We start from the raw sequence: 21,490 nt of genomic DNA on the forward strand, positions 1-21,490 counted from the left end.
GTAGAAGTTTGTGAATTTGCAAACAATATCGTGCAGGTGGGTGATGATAGTGCCACTAGTAGCCTGGATAGCTGGAATGGCTAGTGCTGCCTCCTGTTGATGCAGTTGGGCCACAGAGACAGCCTGCCTTCTCACTCTGCTCGTGATGATGTCCCTCAAGCCACTGGAGGGCACAATCTGCCTTAGAGGTAAGCAGGATGTTTAGATCCATTCGTACTCATTCCAGGCAACAGTGGACAGAACAGGAGGGGTCTCTGGTATAATGGCGGGTGAGAGCCACAATCTTGCCCTCTAGGTTCTTCTATTGAGATGGTCTCTGGGCATTGGCGAGGGCAGCGTCCCTCATGACCTAACCGTGGATGGTTGCCTTTACGGCTGCCCACAGGACCCATTGGGAGGTAACCGACCCCCTGTTGTCTAGGTAGGTGGAAACGTGAACGTAATTGGGCTTTACCCTGGGGCGTGCTGTATTGTGTAATGTTTAGGCGCCATGAGTGGGAGGTAAGTCCTAAGTTCAGAGCAAGCAAGACAGGAAAGTGGTCTGAGTGCAGCCCCCATGATCTGGGATTCCCTGACAAAGGCTACTGTCTGGTGAGAGATCAGGAAGTAGTTTAACCTAGACTGAGTGCCGTGGACCGGTGACAAGGAGGTTTATTCCCGATTTTCCAGGTAAGAGACACTAGTGGTCCACCCAACCATGATCCATTAATACGTCTCCTAGGAGGGCCCTGTCAGCATTGTTGCCAGTATCCAAAGGGCCAGAGCGGTCAAGCACTGCATTGTGTGCCAGGTTCTAGTCTCCCCCCATGAGATAATGAGAAGCTTTGATCTCTGTCAGGAGGTGGTGGATTTGGAGGAGGAAAGATGTTAGAGTCCTGTGGGCACATATATCAAGCCGACGCAGAGTGCTCATTCGCCAAGTTTAAGTTTGGTAAGGATATGGTGACCGATTGGATCAGACCAAGTCTTAAGGACAGTGAATGGTAGGAATCTGCGCGGGACGATTGCAACACTGCATTTCCTGGAAGGTGCGGATCCTACTGTCGGTACCGTCAGGCACCTACTATTTAGCACTCAGCCCACCCAGTCTCAATGCAGTTTCTCAGACTTCAAGTGAGAGAGAGTGGTTTCCTGCAATAAGGCCACATACACACACTTAAATTGCAGTTAGGACAGTACTTTCTTCAGTTTTATTTAATGTGTCGGCCATTGATGTTCCAGGAGATGGTATGCACAGAAGAGGAGGGTGTGTGATCTGGGGTGGCCATTAGGACGGTGAAGGTAGTAAACGGCGGGTACATGTGTCGTAAACTTAAAACCGCAAAATGAGGGGGGCCGGGTGGATGGGGGGATTAATGTGGGAGGGAGAGTTTGGCAGAGGCAAAGGGGAAAGATCGGGGAGAAGGGATGGTGTGTTGGAAGCCCCTCTGAAGCAGTGAAGAGTGGGATGGCTGCTGCAAAAAGTGAAGCGGGAGAGAAAGAAAAAGAGAGGAGAGGGATGAGGGATATCAATAAGTCAGCACTGAACAGAGGGGGAAGACCTCAGCCAGGGCCAGGAACTATTAACCTCGGGTCTAAACTTGCACTGCCAGTGAGCTGGGTGCGTCCCGGGAGAGGCAGTCAAAGGGAATGGATAGTGATAAACCAGGTTGACATTGGAGGGGGAAGGACGAGGGAGCAACAAAGACCTTCTCCTGGGGGTGGAGGGGACTCAGGAATCCTGGGATTGTCCACAGCGTGTGAATTAGATATGGATGGGTGTGCTAGAGAATGAGTGTTAGCTGTGCAACGATCCGTCGCCACGTCTGAGTTGGCTGTGATGGTTACATGTGGGAGAGATGCTGACGGGACATGGAGTGCCCAAGGAGAAGAGTAGGTGGGTCACACTCAACAGGGATGTGTGGGGGGGAGGCGACAGGAAAGCAACCAGAGCAAGTCAACATTTGCAGCAACCATCATTAAATAGCATGACAATGGTTCAGTAGTCAGTCTAGCACCGGGGCTGGTGCGGTTATGATAAAACAAGACATTGCAGGGCAACAAGCCCCATAACAATACAAAGACATTCTGTTACATAACCTTGTGTAATACCACAACCGGGAAACTTGGAAACAGAGTATATGGCAGCCATTCGTGATTGATCTAGCAGATGTGTGGCAATGTAAACTGTGGTGGTGTAGAGCGATGCAGGACACTAAACCCCACACAGTACAAAGGCGCTCGGATTCAGTCAGATGTTACATCATTACTCAGACAGGGCAATCAGCAGACTCCCATAAGTAGATGACAAGAAAACTAGTTGTGTAAATGGCATTAACAGCAGGTATGTAGGTGCAAAGGATATACTCATCTATCCCCGCGTGGCTGCCAGAGGTCTCTATAGTGGGCAGATGGTGTGAGGGGGCAGTGTCCACCAATGAAAGCCAAGTCTCAGCCCTCTGGAGGGGAGAGTTTCAGTGAGGGCCTGGATTTGTGTCTGTCCTGGTCCTGGGTGAGGGCCACCGCCACTTGGAGCATCATATCCCTGCCATCCTCAGACCTAGAGGGTCATTCCATGACCCTATCCCTTTTTTAATTCCCGCCAGAGTCCCAACGGCAGCCGGAGGTGATAGGAGGAGAGGGTGTTACTATAGAGGGGGAAGCAGTCGAAGTGTCCAGGGGGGCATGTTGTATTGTCTGGTCAAGGAGGCCATTCAAGAAGAGATATAATGCTTCTGGTTGGGATCGAAGGGCCAAGAACTCCTTCCTCTTAATCATTGGTTTCATGTGAGAAGTCGGCAGTTATGTGAATCTTGTGTCCCTCGAAGGCATACAGGCAGCGGTTAGTAGTTGCTGTATTTGTTTGGTTTGGAGAAAGCATGCTATTACAGGGTGTGCCCTTCCCAATGTGTCTTTGCGCAGATGATCCTTCCTGTGAGCCTGCTGGAACTCCAGTGGGGGGGGGGGGGTGGTTGAGAATGTAAGGTCAGTGAGGGTGGAGAGGAGGTGCTTGAGGAAGGTCCTAATATCCGTTCCTTCCTCGTGTTCTGGGAATCCAGAAAAGTAGCAGAAACTGTCTCTACGACTTCTCTCTTCCAGGTCTGTAAGCTTGTTTCGGAGGTACAACAGTTTTCTGGTCTCTGTCCGGGATGGCATTGAGCCGGTCCTCCATGGTTGTGACATGGTGTTACATCCCTGCCACTCTGTCCTGGAAATCTGCAATATCAGTTTGGATGGACCTGGATTCTGCAGCAAGGTCCGAGATTTTAGAGGCCATGCCTTCCAGCTGGCAGCCAACAGCTGTACTCTCCTGCAGTGTGCGCTTCATCGTGGTATCTTGTTGCAGGCATCGAGGGGGTCCACAGGGCCCGTGTGGGCTGGCATTGGTTGAGTGGCCATGGTATGTTGTTGAGAGATGGTCTCCAAGAAGAGCAGCTTGGGGGGGGGTGAGTTTTCTTGGGGACTTGACGGTGGGCATTGCCGAATCGGGTTCCTAGAGATAGGGAAGGTCTGGGGGAGGGGTTAGTGAGGTGGGCTGCCCCAGGACATGGAGGGGAGTTTAGCACCCCATGTCAATGATTGACAAGAGATAGCAGTCCGGTCAGGTGCTGGTGTTTTCCCCGATGGCGTTTTACCGACTGAGGCTCAGGGCCTAGGACCGACCTCTGTAGTGCTGGGATGGGGGGAAGGGAAGATCCTTCCATGGAGTTCACTCTAGCAGCATTGGCTGGAAGAGGGGTAGGTTGAAATCATGTAGCTGCAAAGAGTCAGGGCAGATGAGGGCAAGACCTGGCATCGGGGAGAGGACAGCTTGCAGTCCTGGTGTGTCCTCATGGTAGTCCTTTCCCTCCAACGATTGGCACAGGCAACAAACCCCCAGTTGTCTGCAGCAGCCGTCGGGGTGGAAGCCAGATGGGGGGGGGGGGGGGGGGGGATGGCAGACCCTAAAGGTTCACGTGGGGCAGAGTCTGGCCAGATGTCACCATTGACTGTCTCCTCGCAGCATGGAGGAGTCTGCCTTGGGGTGCCCAGAGGGCAGAGCAGGCAATGGCCTCCCCTCTTGAGAAAGGGTTGGGCAGGTACGAGTCCCTCCCTCCTTCTGCGATCGGTCCTCTAGATATGGAATTGAAGTGTCAGCTGGATGGCAATCAAACCCGCTAAGGGGCAGAGTGGGGGGGGGGGGCATGGCAGACGGGAGTGTTGACATCAGTGGTGCATTGGGGCCTTGTAGGAAGCTGGCTCTCTATATATAGTACTAAAATTAAGTACACTATGCAGAGAGTCCAGTGGATTTTCCAAAGGTTTGCAGAGGAAGACATAGATAGGTCTAGTGCTCTTTTTGTGGTAATGTGAGCGAGCAGTTAGGCTTATGAGGGAGTCGTGTTACGCATTTGTTGTACTCACAGAGGCAATATGACACACTCAAAAAATAAATCCGAGACCAATTAAGAAAAATAAAATTTGCTTTTATATATGCTTTGAACCAAAGAACTTCGTTATAAGGTAAGCAGATTTTACATTAAAAATTATTTGCTGTTTCAGAAATCGACAGTGTAATTTTCAAGTCCTCAATGTTAACCTATTAGAGGAAAACAAGAATGCAGTTTCACAGGTAAGTACAAAACTTACTATCCCAGTCTTCAGGGTTTTTGACTAGCACAGGTAAGGCTCAGGTTGGTACCAAGATCACATCCACAGCGACACGGTTGCAGCTGGGTGCAGAGGTCAGTGTCGGAGTCCGTGCCCAATGTTAATCATTGGAGACTGCTCCCGGGTTAAGTACACGCGGTGTCAGAGGAGTTGAGGTGAGCACGGTGGAGGGGCCAAAAGGCAGCCCAAATTTACACCCTTAGTGGCACGGGGCAGCCAAGTGCAAAGTGCTAACACAGCGTCGGGCCCCCAAAGCTATCCAGTGGAGACCGGGGGTATTCGCTGAAGTGCTGCTTGTAGGTGAGTAAGGTTGAGGTCAAGGCTTGATCTCCTGAAGTTGAGATAAGTAGAAGGGGGGCCACAAGGCAGCACCATCTTACACCCTCAACGGCACAGCGGCGGCCGGGTGCAGAGTGCCCACACGGTATTGGACGCCCGGTGTTATTCAGTTTAGTACATGACTCAGAAACCGACAGCAGGCCATAGCCAGGAGGCAAGGAGAGGTCGACCTTACAGCTGCCCAGGTAAGTTGAGATGCCAGGGGTCATAGTGATACGGACGGTCCAGCTCTCCAAGGCCCAGGGGCTCCGGGTGCAAAGATGTCTTTTTGGCTTCGGAAACAGCTTACCAGGTAGGTTACGGTCCGGTGGAGTCCTCGGGTTGAGGCTGCAGGTGTCACTCTGGAGTCTGGCAGGGGTCAGCCTATGGTAGACTCTTGGTTAGAAGTACTGGGGAACCTTCACTGGACTGGTAAGCTACTTGGACTCTGGGGAGGTACATCAGGTGCAGAGGTTGTTCCAGGCCACGGGTTCACAGTTTCTCAGGCAGACTTCTGCTTTGCAGATAGTTTATTTTGGGCAGGTCCACTGTCCACAGGAGTTCTTGTTCTTTTTTGAAAGCAGGCAGTCCTCCCAAGGCTTTGGAGGGCGTGGGGCTGCAGGACAAGTCGTCCTCTTCCACAGGTTCTTTGAAGGCTGCAGACAAGCCGGTAGGGCTGGGTCCAAGTCAATGGATGTCTTCAGTCTTCTCTGCTCGTGCAACTTCGTGGTGTCGGGCTCTTCTTAGGTCAACAGGAATCGGATTCTAGGGTTCAGGGATGCCACCTAAATACTAAATTTAGGGGATTATAGGGAGTGCCAGGTGATAGCCAATGGGCAACTCCCCTTTAGAGTGACTACACCCTTCCTATGACCACTTCCTTTGGAAAGTGGGCATATCCCTAACCCTATTGCCTAGTTCCTTCCATGCAAGATGGAGGAATTTAGTAAGCAGTGTCCACTTAAGCTCATCCACTCTAGTGGTGGGACTGGCAGGAAGTGGGCAGTCCCCTCCTAATTTACCTAATTTTCCTGCCAGTCCTGCCATCAAAAGTGGGGTTAGAAACAGGGGTTGGCCTCCTCCACCATTTGGAGAGGCCTGGGTCGCATTTGAAGCTCCTCACCCGGGAATGTCCATCCTGCCTGGGAGAGTAGGTTACACCTCTGCCCAGAGCAGGCCTTTGTTCTAAGCCTATGAGAGCATTGACTCTCATATTTGGGGGCCAGAACTGTCTCTTAAGGTGGAGGTAGGGGTGTTGACCAATCAGTGCCCACGCTAGGAATTTTCAGGGGTGCCTCTAAGGTACCATCTAGGTGCATAAATTAATAAATCCATCACTGGATTCAGTAAGGGTTTGTTAATACATTCTAATTGGAGTGTACTGGCACTCCTCAGGAGAAAACGGGTCTTCTAAATAGTGAGTACCAGCACTTCTGTTGGCATTATCAAATAGTGCATTTATTTGAAAAGCGAAATCCTAATTTATAACGGAACAGACAAGAACTTGCTAAATAAGTGAACATGCCTATTTTCTTTATCACATCTCCTCGGCTGGGGCAGCATCATGGTCCTGCCTGGCATTTTCCTTGAATTTAGAATCATGCCGGTACCTTTTCTTCCCATGCTTTTGCGCCGTCTCCAGTTGTTTTGCTTTCTCTTTTGCTGTCAAGGCGCTTCCATTACAACCCTTCCTCCTCCCCCTCCAATTCTTCTGTTTTTAATGGAAGTTTATGAAGTCGCCTCTATTTAATATGGATTCTGCCATGTTAAGCCATCCATCAGGCTGTCAGAAGAGCTTCCTTCTCCCGGCACCGGAGGATTAGGGCCGCTTTTCAGGCCGTGCTAACCCGGGGCTCTGGGTGATTAAAGCCGCGCGAGGTGCAGGAGCTGAGAAATGGCTCGCGCGCGCTCCTGTCCAGGCCCCATTCATTTCCATCGCTGCTTCCCACTCCCCGCTCCCAGGGGCTTCTCGCGGGCGTAATAACCATTCGACAATTCAGGAGTGCTAGCGAATAACGATGCGAGTTTCCAGGAACACGGACAGCTTTTTTCTTACTGCTAACACGCGGTTGGACAGCGCCGTGGCGACGGGGTCAATGTCCTGCGCACCTGTCCCAGGCCAGATGACAAGAGCTCATCTATAACCATGGAATGGCGCGTGGACTTTGTCTGCTGTGCTCAAACCCTAGACCAGAATCCAAAATGGCGAGGACTGTAGCGTGAGCTTTGTTCACAAATATTTTTTATGAGCGAAACATACTAGAACACGCACACTTGGCATGCAAATCTGGCTGTGATTTCAGGGTCATGTGGAAACTCAGTTGCATCTGTGCATTTTTTTGCGCATGGTACATACAAGACAGTCATCGGCGTGCCTGTGGGGAGTGTAAGTCACAGGTGATCAAGAGAATGCAGTGTATATGAGATGAGCACTGGCAACGCTGCAACTTTGTTAATATTAACATTTTAAATTATTTTACCACACTTGATTGAAGTGGGCATCAGTAATACAAAAAGTGTTGAAAGGGCGTTGATTTCCACACCTTTGCCCACTGCGTGTAGAAGAGAAGTAGTTAACTTGGAAATATGATTTCCGTGTTAAGAAAAAAATGTTGGAGAAATGTAACAAATTTCCTAACCGTATGTATGCTGGCTCTGTTTAGCTTTGGAGACCATTATCTGGGTCCCTGTCCCATTTAACTGTTTTGAATACACTAGCAGCTTCCACAAGCCATGATGCTTACTAGGCAGTTAGTCATGTCCCAGATGGTCCATTGGGCGCACTTTTCTATGACTCGAGGCAAATAATTTAGCGGCAAGATAGAGCAAATAAGCACCATTGATGCAAGAGACCCACGTTCATGCCAACTCCTCCCTTGATATTGCATTCTTCAACTTCCTCTGCCCCAGATTTCATCCTCCATCTTACCTGGTGTAAGCACTCCAGACTGGGCAATATTCATCTCCAAATAAGACTCGCCGCTCCCTCCTTCAGCGCATGAAAGATCCCGAGTCACACCCTTTAAAGAAATACTTGTACAAGCTCTCGAAGAGCAACGGTGGAAGCACCCACCTGAGACCCTCACCTAAGTAACTGGGTCCCTGTCAAGCAGTTCCCCAGTAGTGGCTTTTCCTCACTTCTTGTAAACCATCTCTAAAGCCGCTCCCCCTGCAGCTGCATAAGCGCTGCCAGTACAAACATTTCATGTTCTTGTTTCTGACACCATTTTGCTTATCCAAGTTAGGGCCTTTTTTTAGATGCTCCAATTAAACTAGAATGGACTGCCAACATTGGCTGGCTTTGTACTCTGAAACCCACCCACAGCTGGGTTGTTACAGCATTTTTAATAAAAAAAAAAAAATGAAAAGCCTGTACTTTTTCAGATGTCGAATCCAGGGTTAGCTGTAGCTGTTATTTTTCCTTCTGATGCATGATCTGCCTTTTTGTGTGTTTTCGTGCCTTGTAAAATGAGGTGATCTTTCAGTAGTAGTTAAAACAGTTTGAAATTGATTCAACATTGGCAAGTTGGTTGGAAAATGCTTATCTGTTTTGATTCTGGCTCTAGCCAGGCAGCCAAGGTATCATTTCAGACTACTTTGTCTCCTGTGTCAGAACGGAACTCCCCAGCTGTTGGTACTAGAGAATGAATCACACACTTATTTTTCTCCATCTGAAATCCCCTTCCTTTTTGCAGTTTAGAGGTCCAGACAGCCTTTAACTACAGGAGCCATAGATCACGTCTGGGCTGCATACCTCAACCTTTTGTCTCTGGGGGTACTGTGGGTGGTTCCCAGAACAGTTATTGTAACATTTGTTTTCTAGATGTTTACTGCCACTCGACCTTTTATTAAGGGCTGACTGGCGGTAACAAACAGATACTTTTTGAATTAGCATCTTAGTTAGACCTCGGGGTGACTTCTACCACCTCCACCTAAGTGAAGGTTAGAGCCTCTCAATATAGGACCCTGCATTTGAAAGCATGAGTAGTTCCTGAGCACTCTATAAACAGTAGCGTCCATTCACTTCTCCCCGAACCTATTGTCTCAAAAGAATCCATAAAGCTTTGTAGCTATTCTATGTATGGGAGACAACTTTTGTAAGCTAATTTTTTTGGATAATCGCTTATTGACTGGAATAAAGAACCCATTTTCCATCTCACATCTCAAGTTTGATACTTCAAGTTGATAAAGTTGAATAAGAAAGTTGAGGACCCGAGAAAATATATGCCACAGTGATGGTGATGCTAGTGTCTCCGAGGGCGTGGCCTGAACCCAGCAATGCTGCTCTGTGCCTAGCAGAGTGAATGTTCCAGGTTCTCTGGAGGTTCAGCTGCTGAGTATGGTTTGGAGTGTGTTTCTAGTAAGTGTGGATATATGCCAGTGAATGACGGCATGTAGCCCTAGTCTTCTTTTTGTGTCATTTTGTTTCAGTGAAATTAAAACAGGCCCTTGCCCGTCCCGCATACTCTGCAGTTCTTTGTCCTACTCTCCACTGGCTGTTTGACGAGCTTTGTTTTGACGAGTTTGTCTCCATTATTTTGACAGACTGATCCCTCTGTCGTTGTGAAGAGTCTGCCTGCTTATCAAGTCTGCTGTGGTCAGTTTGATATGATTGTGTCTCTGGCTGGCTTGTCTTTGTCTGAAGTGTCTGCACTAGCTTGACGAATGTCTTATTATTTTTCCTGCAGATCATGGAGTACATCAGTGCACAGGAGGCAGCTAAAGCTTCCAGGGTAAGTCACATTCTCCGTCCGTTTTTTTAGACAAACATTGGCATCTGTATGGTGTATTGTGTGCGTGTGTGGCACAAAACCTATTCTCATTGCACAAATACCTTTGCCAATTTTATTAGAAACTCTGCTATCTTTTAAATATGAATCTGGGTATGCAAAGTGATTGTATGTAGATATATATATTGATATATATATATCTAAAAAATTAGTACTCAGGATTATGTGTCATTGGCACTTTAAGATGTTGTAAGCAAATTCTGGCGTCTGCTTTTTTTAAGCAAAAACGTGTATTGAGCATTGCCTCTTTCCTGATCCTATTTATCACACCTTCAGTCATTAGTGACCGATTGGCTTGCCTTGATTAAAAGTTTTGAGTTGGGAAACTTTGGGTATGGCACCAGTTTCATATGTTGAAACAGCATTGTTGCATTTCCAAATCCTTCCGTCAGTGGGTTTTCAAAGCCTTGGAGGAATCCACTATTCCCGTGGACATCATGTCATCTAACAGACCAGGACTCCATTGATTACCTATTCAAGAACATTTCTATACTGTACTGGAGACCGTCTGCCGTCAAAACGTTTAGGAGCACAGCATATCAGATGGAATAAAGAACCTCTTGGGTGCTTGTCTGTTGGGTGACACTCGTACCTAGAAGTGTGTAGCAGTGGATAATGTGGGATAAAGGGAAATGTCTGACATCATCACAAGAGGTTAAACGCCAGTGGAGGTTTTCCTGCAGCCTCAACTCTCGGTGATCTCTGCTGCTTGCTGCTGGAGTGCCTGGTGTCAGGCATGGGAAATATTGAAAGTGCGTTTGCAATAAAACATAGCAGTGTGGGATAAAAAGAAAGGAGGTGGCCTTTCAAGGGTTAGTCCACAAGATTCATCTTGACCCTTCATAAGTTGCCTAATATGGACATGTCAGCCAAAGGAAGATCTTTATAAAACATGTAAGCATCGTGTGTCAGGGATACCTCCTCCGATAGCCCCTTATTGAACAGAGTTGGACATGGAATAAAGGTTTTAGAAGTCGAGGAAGGGATACTGTTTCAGCTTGATTAGAATTATTCAAATGCATCAGCATGGCAGAAGTTTCCTCCCTTGTCTATAACATTCCTGGCCAGCACGCCACAACTGCATACATCGTTGCTGCACCCTGACAGGCTACTAACCTTACAATATAGTGCTAGGCAGCGTGAGCCATATTGGATCATCTTCACTCTCAGGCACAGCCATTTACTTGATGATCTTCTGAAAAAAGGGTACTGGCCCACATCTCCCCTACATTTGTGGAAGTGATAATGAGCAGTTTGAAATAAAATGTACCACAGCGTCCCACTTGTGAAAGTCTCACTGTAAGACACTTTCATAGCCTTATTGGGTTTCCGTGCAGACATTCTGCTAGAGCGTCCCAGACAGGAGCTCGAACCATTTAAACTTTGACAACTGCCCTGCTCTTTTTTGAATTTACAAGTCTTAGTTGAGTTTATGCTCCACTTAAGAGCTCAGCATTATCTGACTTCTGTATGAAAAATGACTATCCCTTGAGTGCCCGCTGGGTACTTGTGTGCTGTCTCCAACATTCCTTACCAATAAACTTAGCATTTGTTGGCTAACGGAGGGGTTCCTGGTTAGTTTTGTTTGTCCTTTCCTGACCCCACCCCCTTTACTTACACCCCAGACGGATTACAGCTTTGTCTTATTCTCAAGCTTACATTGTTACAGCTGTTTTCTTTTATGGCTCACACTTTTCTTTTTAACTTTTCTTTTTCACTTTGACCTTTCAGCTTAACCTGTGGCGCTATGGCGACTTCCGTGCTGACGAAGCTGATGAGTTTGGTTACAGCCGCTGAAGATGACCAAGGAAAGAAAAAATTGAAGATGACAAAGATCCTTCCTGCAAGCTTCAATTCCACTAACCTCTGCTCTCCCCGACTTAATTCTTCTTCCCCAAGTGCCATACCCCCTCTTCAGAATCTGAGGCCCACTCCTTTGCCTTAAAGCAGCCCTGTTAGACTCGTTGGCGGGGTCGAGGAGAAAATGGATGAGAAGGAGCGTTGTTCAAAGGCTGTGTGTGTCATGGGTGAGGGCAGACCAGCAGTCTCAGCCTGGCCATAGCCCAGCTTTGAAGTTTTGTAAAGGAGATGCGCCCCACACACCCAGTTAATTGATTCCTATAGTTTGACAGGGTGTGTAGCTGTCCCTTACGCCTCCCCTGTCTTTTAATATGTTCTAATTGAATGAATTGTTGAGCAATATGGAAAAGACTTTTGTATCTGTCACGGATGCAGGAAGAGGATGCTTTTTTAATAGCTGTTTTTTCGAACTCATTTCTCCGCCTTTGTCGCCCGTTCCTACCTTCCTGCCTTTAGGCATATGTCGCCCACACCTCTCTCCAGGAATTGTTACTTTTTATGTTGGATTCTGTCATTTTTATCTGTAATTTCTAAAGGCAACAATAATGTGATTTTCTATTTTGTTTCCATCCACGGTTATCACTGTGTTTCATGTATTTAATAGCTTTTGAGGATCAATAAAAGTGCTGAGAGCTGTGCCTGTGTCTGTTTCAGCTCTCACTTATTGAAATTCCAGGAGCAAGTGTGATGCCATATTTCACATGTCTCATAAAGATCTGATATACAAGTGTAAGTTCCTTAGGAAATCTGGCACGCATGACAGACGTTCACATCTCCAGCAACGTCACAATTCCAAACCACCACACATGTAGTGTCAGCAACTGAGAATACAGCAGCCAACATGAAAGTGCTTTTAGCTCCTATTGTAACCAAATAGTCAAATACACGTCACCTTATGTCCGAGGATAGGGACCCACTTGATACTCGCTTTAGAGTTCATTAAACAATGATGTTCTCATGTGCGAACATCCCTGCATCCAAATGTCTTCAGTTCTACACTTGAGAACAACCCAACCTTCTTAAGCTTGAGACTCTAACTTGGACCATATGTTTTGTTGATGTTTAATCCTATAGGGCAAAAGTGGTCTTAGTGTGGTTTAAGGGGGGAACAAGCTATGATCGCTGATGGCAATTTGCTTACTTTTGGTTCCGTTCTATCATTTCTTCATTGATTGTGGACAGTTCACGTTTACTGGGTTATCAAAGCAAACGTGAACAGCATAGGTGGCCTCTTTTTGGTCCAGCTACTTTGAAGTGTTCCCTCCACAGGAAGGAACATGACCTGGCTAAACCTCTGGGTAAATCTCAGTTTTTGCAAAACATTTCAGGCGCCCAGTGGTTTGATCTCTTAAGCATCATCCCAGATTTCAGATGTTTTCATTGCGGTAAAATCGGCTGGTCTGTTTTTGGCTACATTGGCTAGTTGGTTGGCTGCTTATTTGTTTTTTCTAGGAGGGGGCGGTGTTAAATTGTGTATATTGTACTTCGAATTCTGCTGTTGGTGTGTATGGTGTGAGATATCAAGCTGTTCCACGTGTTCTTTAAGTGAGTTTGAAGATCACTGTATGTGTTGAAGGTTTTCCATTGTGTGGTTGTGATTAGCTTCATCAACTATCTTGCTGGGGTTGTGGTCATTAACCCCAGTGTTTTTTGGGGCTTGATGAGTTGTCTGTTTTCATCTTTGATGATGTATGAGATGGTTGAGAGAGGAAGTTATGGTTGCTATCCACAAATGGAAATGTTCATTTATTTTGAGTGGTTGGATCATAACCCTAATATCCCTTCAATTGTATTTTAATAGTATAGGTAAATGTGTTAGTTGAGAATCGGGAGGTCACCATGAAATTCCATCTGCACTAGTAAACAACCCAGTTTTTCCCTCTGGGCCGTAAGACGTTCTGCCTCTGAAGCTGACAGCCTTCTAAACAGGCTCGGACACTGTATGCAATGACATAGGCCACTTTCTTCATCCAAGCACCTATGTGAGACCCATCTGATTCAAGACACCATATTTGGCACTGAAATGTATAGATCTTTAAAAAACGGAATACTGTTCGTTTACTGTAAATACAGAAAAGAGATACACAGTTCCAAATAGGTTTAGTTATGCAACCGTGAAGCATGTTATTTCCATAGTGTTGATTAATATCTCCGTGGCATAATGAAGACTCAACATTTTTAAAGTGCTGCCAACCTTGTGCTCAAATATTTGTGAAAGGGAAATTGATAACTGGTGTTGGTGGCAGTTCTGTCCTTATTTAGGTTTTTTAAAGCTACTGTGACCAAAATGAACAATTCATTGAACTTATTTTAGTTTTGACCTTTTGTTAAAGAGTTATGAAGAATGAAAGTTTATATCTTTTTCCTGCCGGAACCTATTTCTGAACTGACTTTCCTGGTGTGGTGCTAGGGCAAATCTGCTGATGCTAATGGTACTGGTGGAATCTGCTTGCACCTTGCAGATCAAAGGCTTTTCTGGACAAAATGGGAAACGTGGAGGGTAGGAGGTCCGTGGATTGTTTTTCGATAACTCCTCTGGCTGAACAACGTTAATTACCATTCAAGTGACGCTGACTAGTTAGTGTCAAGCTACAAATATCTTTGTTTTCTGTGGATTAAAACATTTTTTTTTTCTTATTTGGGCGAATCATCCCCTAAGAAGCCTCCAACTATTTTTGCTTTACTTAGCATTTTGCAAAAATTCTTTCAGCATAGACTAGGGATTCGTATCAAATGTCATACAATGACTTTTCTTTAAAAAATCTTGCACAACCCCTTTCAAAGTGTTGTCATGCAGGGGAAGATGCATTGAAGTTTCCTTGTCGCGAGTATTTGGGTTCTTGTCAACACGTGAAATATGAACTATTCTGATGTATAGAACTTGGTTCATTGGCCTTTGCTGGCCAGAGTGGTATGTCGAGTTACCTGGGAGTGGTAGACTCCTAAAGTGGACAGTGACTAGTTGGCTGGTGAGGACTGGTCCTATTAAACCACCTCAATTATTTCTAGAAGTCAACAGTCCTTAAGATAGGGCATGGCCATCACTGCAAGCCGTGCCCTGGAAATACTGTAGGCATGTTTATGTAGAGTATTTACATCATTACAAAATAGGTGATTCAGTGAAGATAAGAAAAGTCCAACACACAGATAACTGCAAACTATAACTCCAATTCAGGTCAGCAAGTTTTTCAGCCCCGGCTATTAGGAGTGCCCAATTCCCACTCTTGAAGTGTTCTCACCGTGCCCTATTAACAAGAGGTTCCAGGTTAGCCCCACTTTAGTTTCTACAGGGCATTATTAAACAACCAAATGAATGAGTATAACCGAGGGGCTCCTGCAAATTGTATCATCAAGAAAACATACTTTGCCCTCCTTAGCTGTTTTGTTGGACCAGGTGTTAGTGGAAGGACGTTACTCCAGCTAAGCGTCCCACCATCCCAGAACCCCATCTGTTTATCTTTTTAGCTTGATGCTCCCCCACCCCACCGCCTCTGCATCAGCCAGGGTGGATAATCCTATTGCCCAATGCCCAGGGCATATTTGGTATCAAAGACAGCAGCCAAGCTTTCATGTTTCTGGTCCAGAGAGTAGGTAGGCCCAAACCACTGCAAAACGCAAACATTTTGGCTGCCAATTTTCGGTACCACATTATAGATCTTTAAAAAAGGACTGTCTGCTCCTTGGGCAACGTTTGGATCCTTTCGTCTAAGCTGCTCAGACTAGTGCTTATGATTAATTAGTCCAAAGCCTTTACTAGTAGGGAAGCACTCTAAGGACATTCTGTAAGCTCAGCTTGTACTGCCAGTGGTTTCAGTACAAACTCATGTACAAATGTTTTGCGAAATATAACAGCTTAGTTATTTTTGATGTGCAGAGATTGCTCTTTGATTATATGCAAATAAATGCATAAGCAAAAAAGCGGCATTGATCATTGTTTGGTTTCAAAATAATGCTCATCAAAAAATTGCAACTTGGTAAATGCATTTTGCAAAACTATTGTGCTGCTATAAATATTTCTCTAAAGCATCATTTAGTAAAACATGGTTGGTACATCCTTATGTTAACAAATGGTTAATAATGGCAAATCAGTGTAAAACTGTTATGGACAACATAAAATTAAATTGGGGGAGCGATTCATTACGAGAATAAGTTACAAAAGTGGACCTGCAAGTTTATGACCTTGCATTGGTGCACATTTACGACTTTCTGGACGAATTCAGAAGTATTTACAGAAGTAGGATCAAAACCACACTCCTAGCAAACCTTTGTGAAATCCATTTTTTGCGTGAACAAATCTACATGTATATAGGTGTGCATGCGAAAATCTATTGAGCAAATTCACTTTCCTCGCATCCTCTTTCCCACCCTGGGACTGCCCTTGTTAGGAGTAAACTTCCAAAATTTACCACTGTGAGAAATGTTTGGAGGTGTGGTGAACACCCTCAAAACTTGTTAATTTTGGGGTGTTCATATACTTACAGAGCATTCCAGCCCTAGAGCTATCACTTCATGGGTACTTCAAGCCTCTGTATGAAGGTTTGCGGAAGGGATTATAGCAAGGCTGTCATGGGAGGTTTGCTAGAATCCTTGTCCTGGTACAGTATAAGACCTAACTTAACTAGAGAGGCTATTATGAGACCTCTGATAAAAATTAGAACGCTGCCATGTAGGACAAGTATATATATATATATATTTAAATCCCACACCCTGGAATTATTTTTGGACTTCATTTTGACGAATGTCTCATCCAGTAGAGCAATTTGAACACTTGGTCATTACATCTGTGTTAATACCCTTTGATAACTCGCATTCAACTTTATAATGGCACTTTAAACTTTTTTTGTATTATTTTCCTTTTTCGCTTATATATTTGTGCCACAGCACATTTATTCAATTCATGGCAACTGGTGACATATTTTTTATTTTTCCATTGTATTTAAATGTAACCTCTTAATAATTTGCTTCGAATTTATTTTTCCTTTTCCTTTTGCCGGTGACTTATCAGTTGTTTCCTTTATGAACGTTAAATCATAACCTTATTGTGGCTCTTGTTACTGATTTATTTTTGTAGTCCCCAACGCTGTGTACTTTTTTAATAGCTACTTTTACCTCCACTTTTGGTGTGAGGATTGCCTTTAATACAAGCTGTACTACCAAAGTTGAGCCAGGGTTGTGCTTATTGAAGCCCGTTTCTTTTTTTAATTGGACTTTTGCAAATAATTTTAATTGAATCACTTTTGTTTTGCAGTGCTGTACATTGTCTACCTAGCCATACCCATGTTACTTGCTGTCAGGGCATGGCCTGCAGTAGTGGCTACGTCCTGCAGTGTTTTGCCAAGCAATATTTATCCAGTCTTACAACTCTCAATTGTAGGTCCCGGCCAGGCGTGCTTACTTTGTTAGGGACCACAATAGAATACATGGAACGATTGAAAGGAATCACATATCTATGTCAGTTGGTACCCATTTCAAGGCGTTCCTTGGCCTTAAGACATCCGCCAGGGAGTGCTTTTTAGTGTTTACTGATTCTAAAGATACTGGGGCATGCTCACAGATGTGCATCAGGTTTGTTCGTGCAAGTGGTCCTAGAGAATGTAGGATGCATGAACACAAACACTACTGCTGAGTAAATGATGAGGAATCTGTTTAGAGGTATCTATCATAAGAGCAATGTACTTCCCGCTGGCAGCTCTCTTTCTAGTAGAGACTCTTTTGAACCACAGATTCCTCATCAACCCTCCCGTTATCCCCATCATGTGAATTGAATTGAATTCATTAGTATGATCTCAAGACTACAAATCTGCACACTGGTCAAATCTAATTTGCTGTTGGGACTCTGCGCCTGGGGTCAGAGACAGCCCCAAAAGCGAATGTCAGCTTGCAGGAGTGGGGCCTTATGGGCCCTGCATATCATTTGCAGAGTTCCACCTACTCCCTGCAGCAGTACCGCTCAACATATGCAGGATCCAATCTGAAGCATTGGGAATATTCAAAAGGTGAGGAATCTGCAGTTAGATAAAATCTCTGCCAGAAAGAGTGTTAGCAAAGATAAGTAACTTGTTTTATTTGCCTTTCTGCTGAAGAGCAGGTTAGAATAATCTGGATAAAGGAAAATGTCAAAAACATACTTCCTGCCTGAACCCAAAGAAAGTGACACCAGTCCAGGTGAGGACTGGCACCAATAACAGACGAGGATCATTTTCTGCAAAACAGGGCAATTGGAACTACAGCAAATGTACAGATTAGCAGCATAGAGGGTGACGAGAACAAAGCTATGGAAGGAATGCTTGAATTATTCTCAGCTATTGGTGATAGCTTGAGACATTCCAGTACATCATTTTTCATCCGTAGTACCAGTTTAGAAAGATACCAGTCATATTAAAATGATTCTTAGCCCTGTTCCTTTAGGAATAGCACATCATACACTGCTATGCTGTGTACCCTTCAGAAGGGAACTAAGCATCTCCAAACATGCACCAGGACCAAAACGGACTTGCTTGTTTGCTCCTTGTCTGAATTAGTGTAGCGGGCAAAAAAGGTGGATTCTAATGTTGCCTGAGCATGGTGGCTAAGTCTTTTGCAAGCACTCTACCATTACGTGTTGTTTTAATTTTTGCAGTGTGGAGAGTGACCGATGATCGAATTCTCCTACATCTATGTGAAATCACATATTTCCACCACATGGGCCTTCATGGTCTCCAAGACTGTATCTGTATGTCCCGGTATATCAAGGACACCAGAAAGATTTTATACAAAAATAGTTAAATCAGTGTGTCTGGCCAGAAGCCCCAACAATAAATATCTGCCTTACTGAGGTTTCTGGGTACAGTTAAATATTGTAAAAAAAACTGCAAGCACAAAGGCCAAAAGGTCACTTATAACCTAGTTTGGCAACTGTTCATTTGTCGTTAATGGGGTTTGAGCCAAAAACTACATAGCATAAGCAAAGCCCTCAGACCTTACTTGGAATTCCTACCAGTCATTCAGGGGCTTTGAGTTGTCAGACAGACAACTCAAATTGCAGTTCTGTACATGGTAGGATATGTACCACCAGCGGTGAGCAGACATCCAAAACTATTCACAGGGCTGGGGAAATTTAAGGACTTTATTCTGCATCTGCACCTCAATGATCAGGTCAAGCCAGAAGCCCAACACCTCAGAAAGATACCATTTCACCTACAAAAGCAGTCTAGAATCTTTAGCAGCTCCTAAAGGAGGACATCATTAGAAAGACCAGGATCTACGACATGGCTGTCTCCCCTCTGATACAAACTTCTCAGCTTAGGAGTGTCAGCTGCAGGTACCTTTCAAGAGGTCATCAGGCGAGTCATTTGTCCATTCACTAAGGCACTAACCTACAGCAACGACATCCTGATATTCGCAATAACAGAAGAACAGAACCGAGCAGTAGAACAAGTATGCAGTGCCCTCCAAAAAGCCAAAGTGAGGGTAAATTCAACCAAGTTTGAGTTCCAAAAGACCCAGCTAAAAATTCTAGGGGCATAGATTTCAAGACCCATACAAAAATCAAGGCACTAAATGAGGCACTTGCTGCAATGACTGATCATTCCTAGGGATCTGTGACGGGTCATTCCTAGGGATGGCAAGACCCTCTGGTTGATATATATCAAGGGCTTCACAACAATCAATACTGCAACTAACAGGGAAAGGCCACATGTTCGACTGGACGTCGGAATGTGAACGAGCCTTCTTAGAAATTAGAGTTAGCAGTGCCACCAGCATGGCATATTTTGACCCAACATTCCATGCGGAACTCGGCATAGATGCAAGACCAGAGGGCTTAGGAGCTGTTGTAACACAACTTCAATTCTATGAGAAGGGATGCACTGTGTCATACTGTTTTCACAGTTTGTCAAACGTCAAATGATTATACTCCCAAGCATAAAAAGAATGACTGGCTGTAGTCTCGTTGTGCAAACACTGTTACAAATTAGTCTTTGGAAAGCATTTTGACATAACCGATTACCAAGCGTTCTTGATGCCCTTTGGAAACCCCTCAGCAAAAATGGCACAGGGGAATCAAGTTGTGGGGAATCCAGCTACAATACTTATATTCCACGTGCCACAAACCTGGCTAAGACAGCAAGCCTGCACAAGGGAAGGCCATTTTCTCCACATGCCTTCCAATTGGCAAGGGATTTGATGGCTTCCTCCACCTCATCTCATGTGAAGAGGGTCATCGTAACTGGTACTTGCCCTTTTTAGGTCGAGCGCACAAGTGCTTTGACCTGTTGTAAGTATTGTGGGCTTTTAACCACGGCCACTGCACACCCATCACTTTCACTCGTTCTTGGGCTTGCCTTTAAAAATCCTTTGTTGTCATTGGTAAATGCTTTACGTTTGACTCTTCCTGGGGCTGTTTTGTTACCACCTTGCGGACTGCCCCTACTTCATAGATAAATGCACGATTGCCAATACATTTGACTGTGAGTGAACGTCTTTTTTCTTTTTGCGTCTCTCCTTTGCACTCGTGGCGCTTTGAATTTGCTCACTTATATCAACTATTTTACTTTTCGTTTTCAATTTAAGTGGCAAGAAAAGTCAGGTTAGGAATTTACAGTGCCAGTAGCTCTAACTCAAGCAAATGCGAGACCCATTGTATTGCAATTGCTTGTTTTAACCTCCGAATGGGAACTTGCTCAGAGCACCACCCAGCTGACTGACATCTACCTCCTGAATGACACTGTACACATGCCCTTAGTGGTTTCGAAATCTGTCCTTAATCTGCCCTGGTTCAATGATCCGAATCTGTCTCACTCCTTCTGTGAGCGAAATGTTTTTCCGCGTATTACGCTCCCGAGATTGCCAGGTTTAAGAATCGAAATATTGAAGCTTGCCAGTCATATTCTGAATAGGGTGACCACCCGTCCGTAAATTTCACGGACTGTCCGTAATTTCGCCCTGCTGTCTGTTGTCCGTGATGAAAGCTTTAACGGACGGCATTTGTCTGTAATTTTAGCCTTTCACCTAAAGGGCAACGGAGGCAGGGCGAAATTACGGGCAGAGGAGTTTCCCCAGCTGGGCTGGAAGGCAGGGGGTCTCCTGTGTTCTGAGGGAGGGAGGTTCAGACAGATAAGAAAAGGCCTTCTTGCCAGGGGGTCTCCTTCCCTAAAGACATTCAACTGTGTGCAACTGGTAAATCTGCAAATACAAATGGGCTTGAAAACCTGCATTGACTTTACTAAAAGGAGTCACTTGTAGTTTTCTGGTGGCAAAGATATTTCTTTCAGAGAGGTATTGTACTGGTGTTCCAAGGTGAGCTGTGGAGTGTGTGGTTTTAATGTAGTGTTATACATTTTTTTAGCAGTAGGTATAAACTGTATATTATTCAAATCTGTATTTGAGAAGCACTTTTTTTTTATTTAACCGAAATGTATTTGCGCATTTTGTAGCAGCCTTTATTATGATGTAATTGTATTTTTTACAGTTCTTTCAGGTACTTCGGTACCTCATAGTACTAACAAACATTGGCAAAGCAATAGGTCTCATCTACGAAAGAGTTATTGGCTTTGCTAATGTGTTTTAGCCATTACCCAGGTTATACACCAGAGTAGCTGCTGTTCAGCATGGCTTAAAGCTAGTGGCATAGTGGTGTGGAGTGGAGTAGAGTAGCATAGGAGCAGTGGCGTAGAGCCCAGTGGTGCAAAGTACAGTGCAGTGGGGTACAGTGCAGTTGTTTAGAGTACGTTAGCATACTGTGCAGTGGTTTAGAGTGCAGTGGCATGGAGTGGCATACAATAGAGTGGCAGAGAGAGCAGTAGTGTGTAGTGGTGCAGAGGCATAGATTGCAGAGTAGACTCACGTTGCAGGGAGTGCAGTGGTGTAGTGTAGAGTGGTGCAGAGTAAGGCAAATTGCTGTAGAGTGGAGTGAT

General features: G+C 45.1%; 1 protein-coding gene across 1 annotated transcript in view; it reads left to right on the forward strand.

Moving 5' to 3' along the window:
- Positions 1-12,235, forward strand: part of SND1 (staphylococcal nuclease and tudor domain containing 1) — a 1,722,638-nt gene extending 1,710,403 nt beyond the window's left edge. Inside the window, exons 23-24 of the mRNA XM_069229374.1 lie at positions 9,636-9,680; positions 11,469-12,235. Of these exons, the coding sequence (XP_069085475.1) occupies positions 9,636-9,680; positions 11,469-11,534 (111 nt within the window). The 3' untranslated portion in view covers positions 11,535-12,235. The remainder of the gene's footprint in view (positions 1-9,635; positions 9,681-11,468) is intronic.
- The last annotated feature ends 9,255 nt before the right edge of the window (positions 12,236-21,490 follow it).

The sequence above is a fragment of the Pleurodeles waltl genome, chromosome 4_1, assembly GCF_031143425.1.
Source record: "Pleurodeles waltl isolate 20211129_DDA chromosome 4_1, aPleWal1.hap1.20221129, whole genome shotgun sequence".
NCBI lineage: Eukaryota > Metazoa > Chordata > Amphibia > Caudata > Salamandridae > Pleurodeles > Pleurodeles waltl.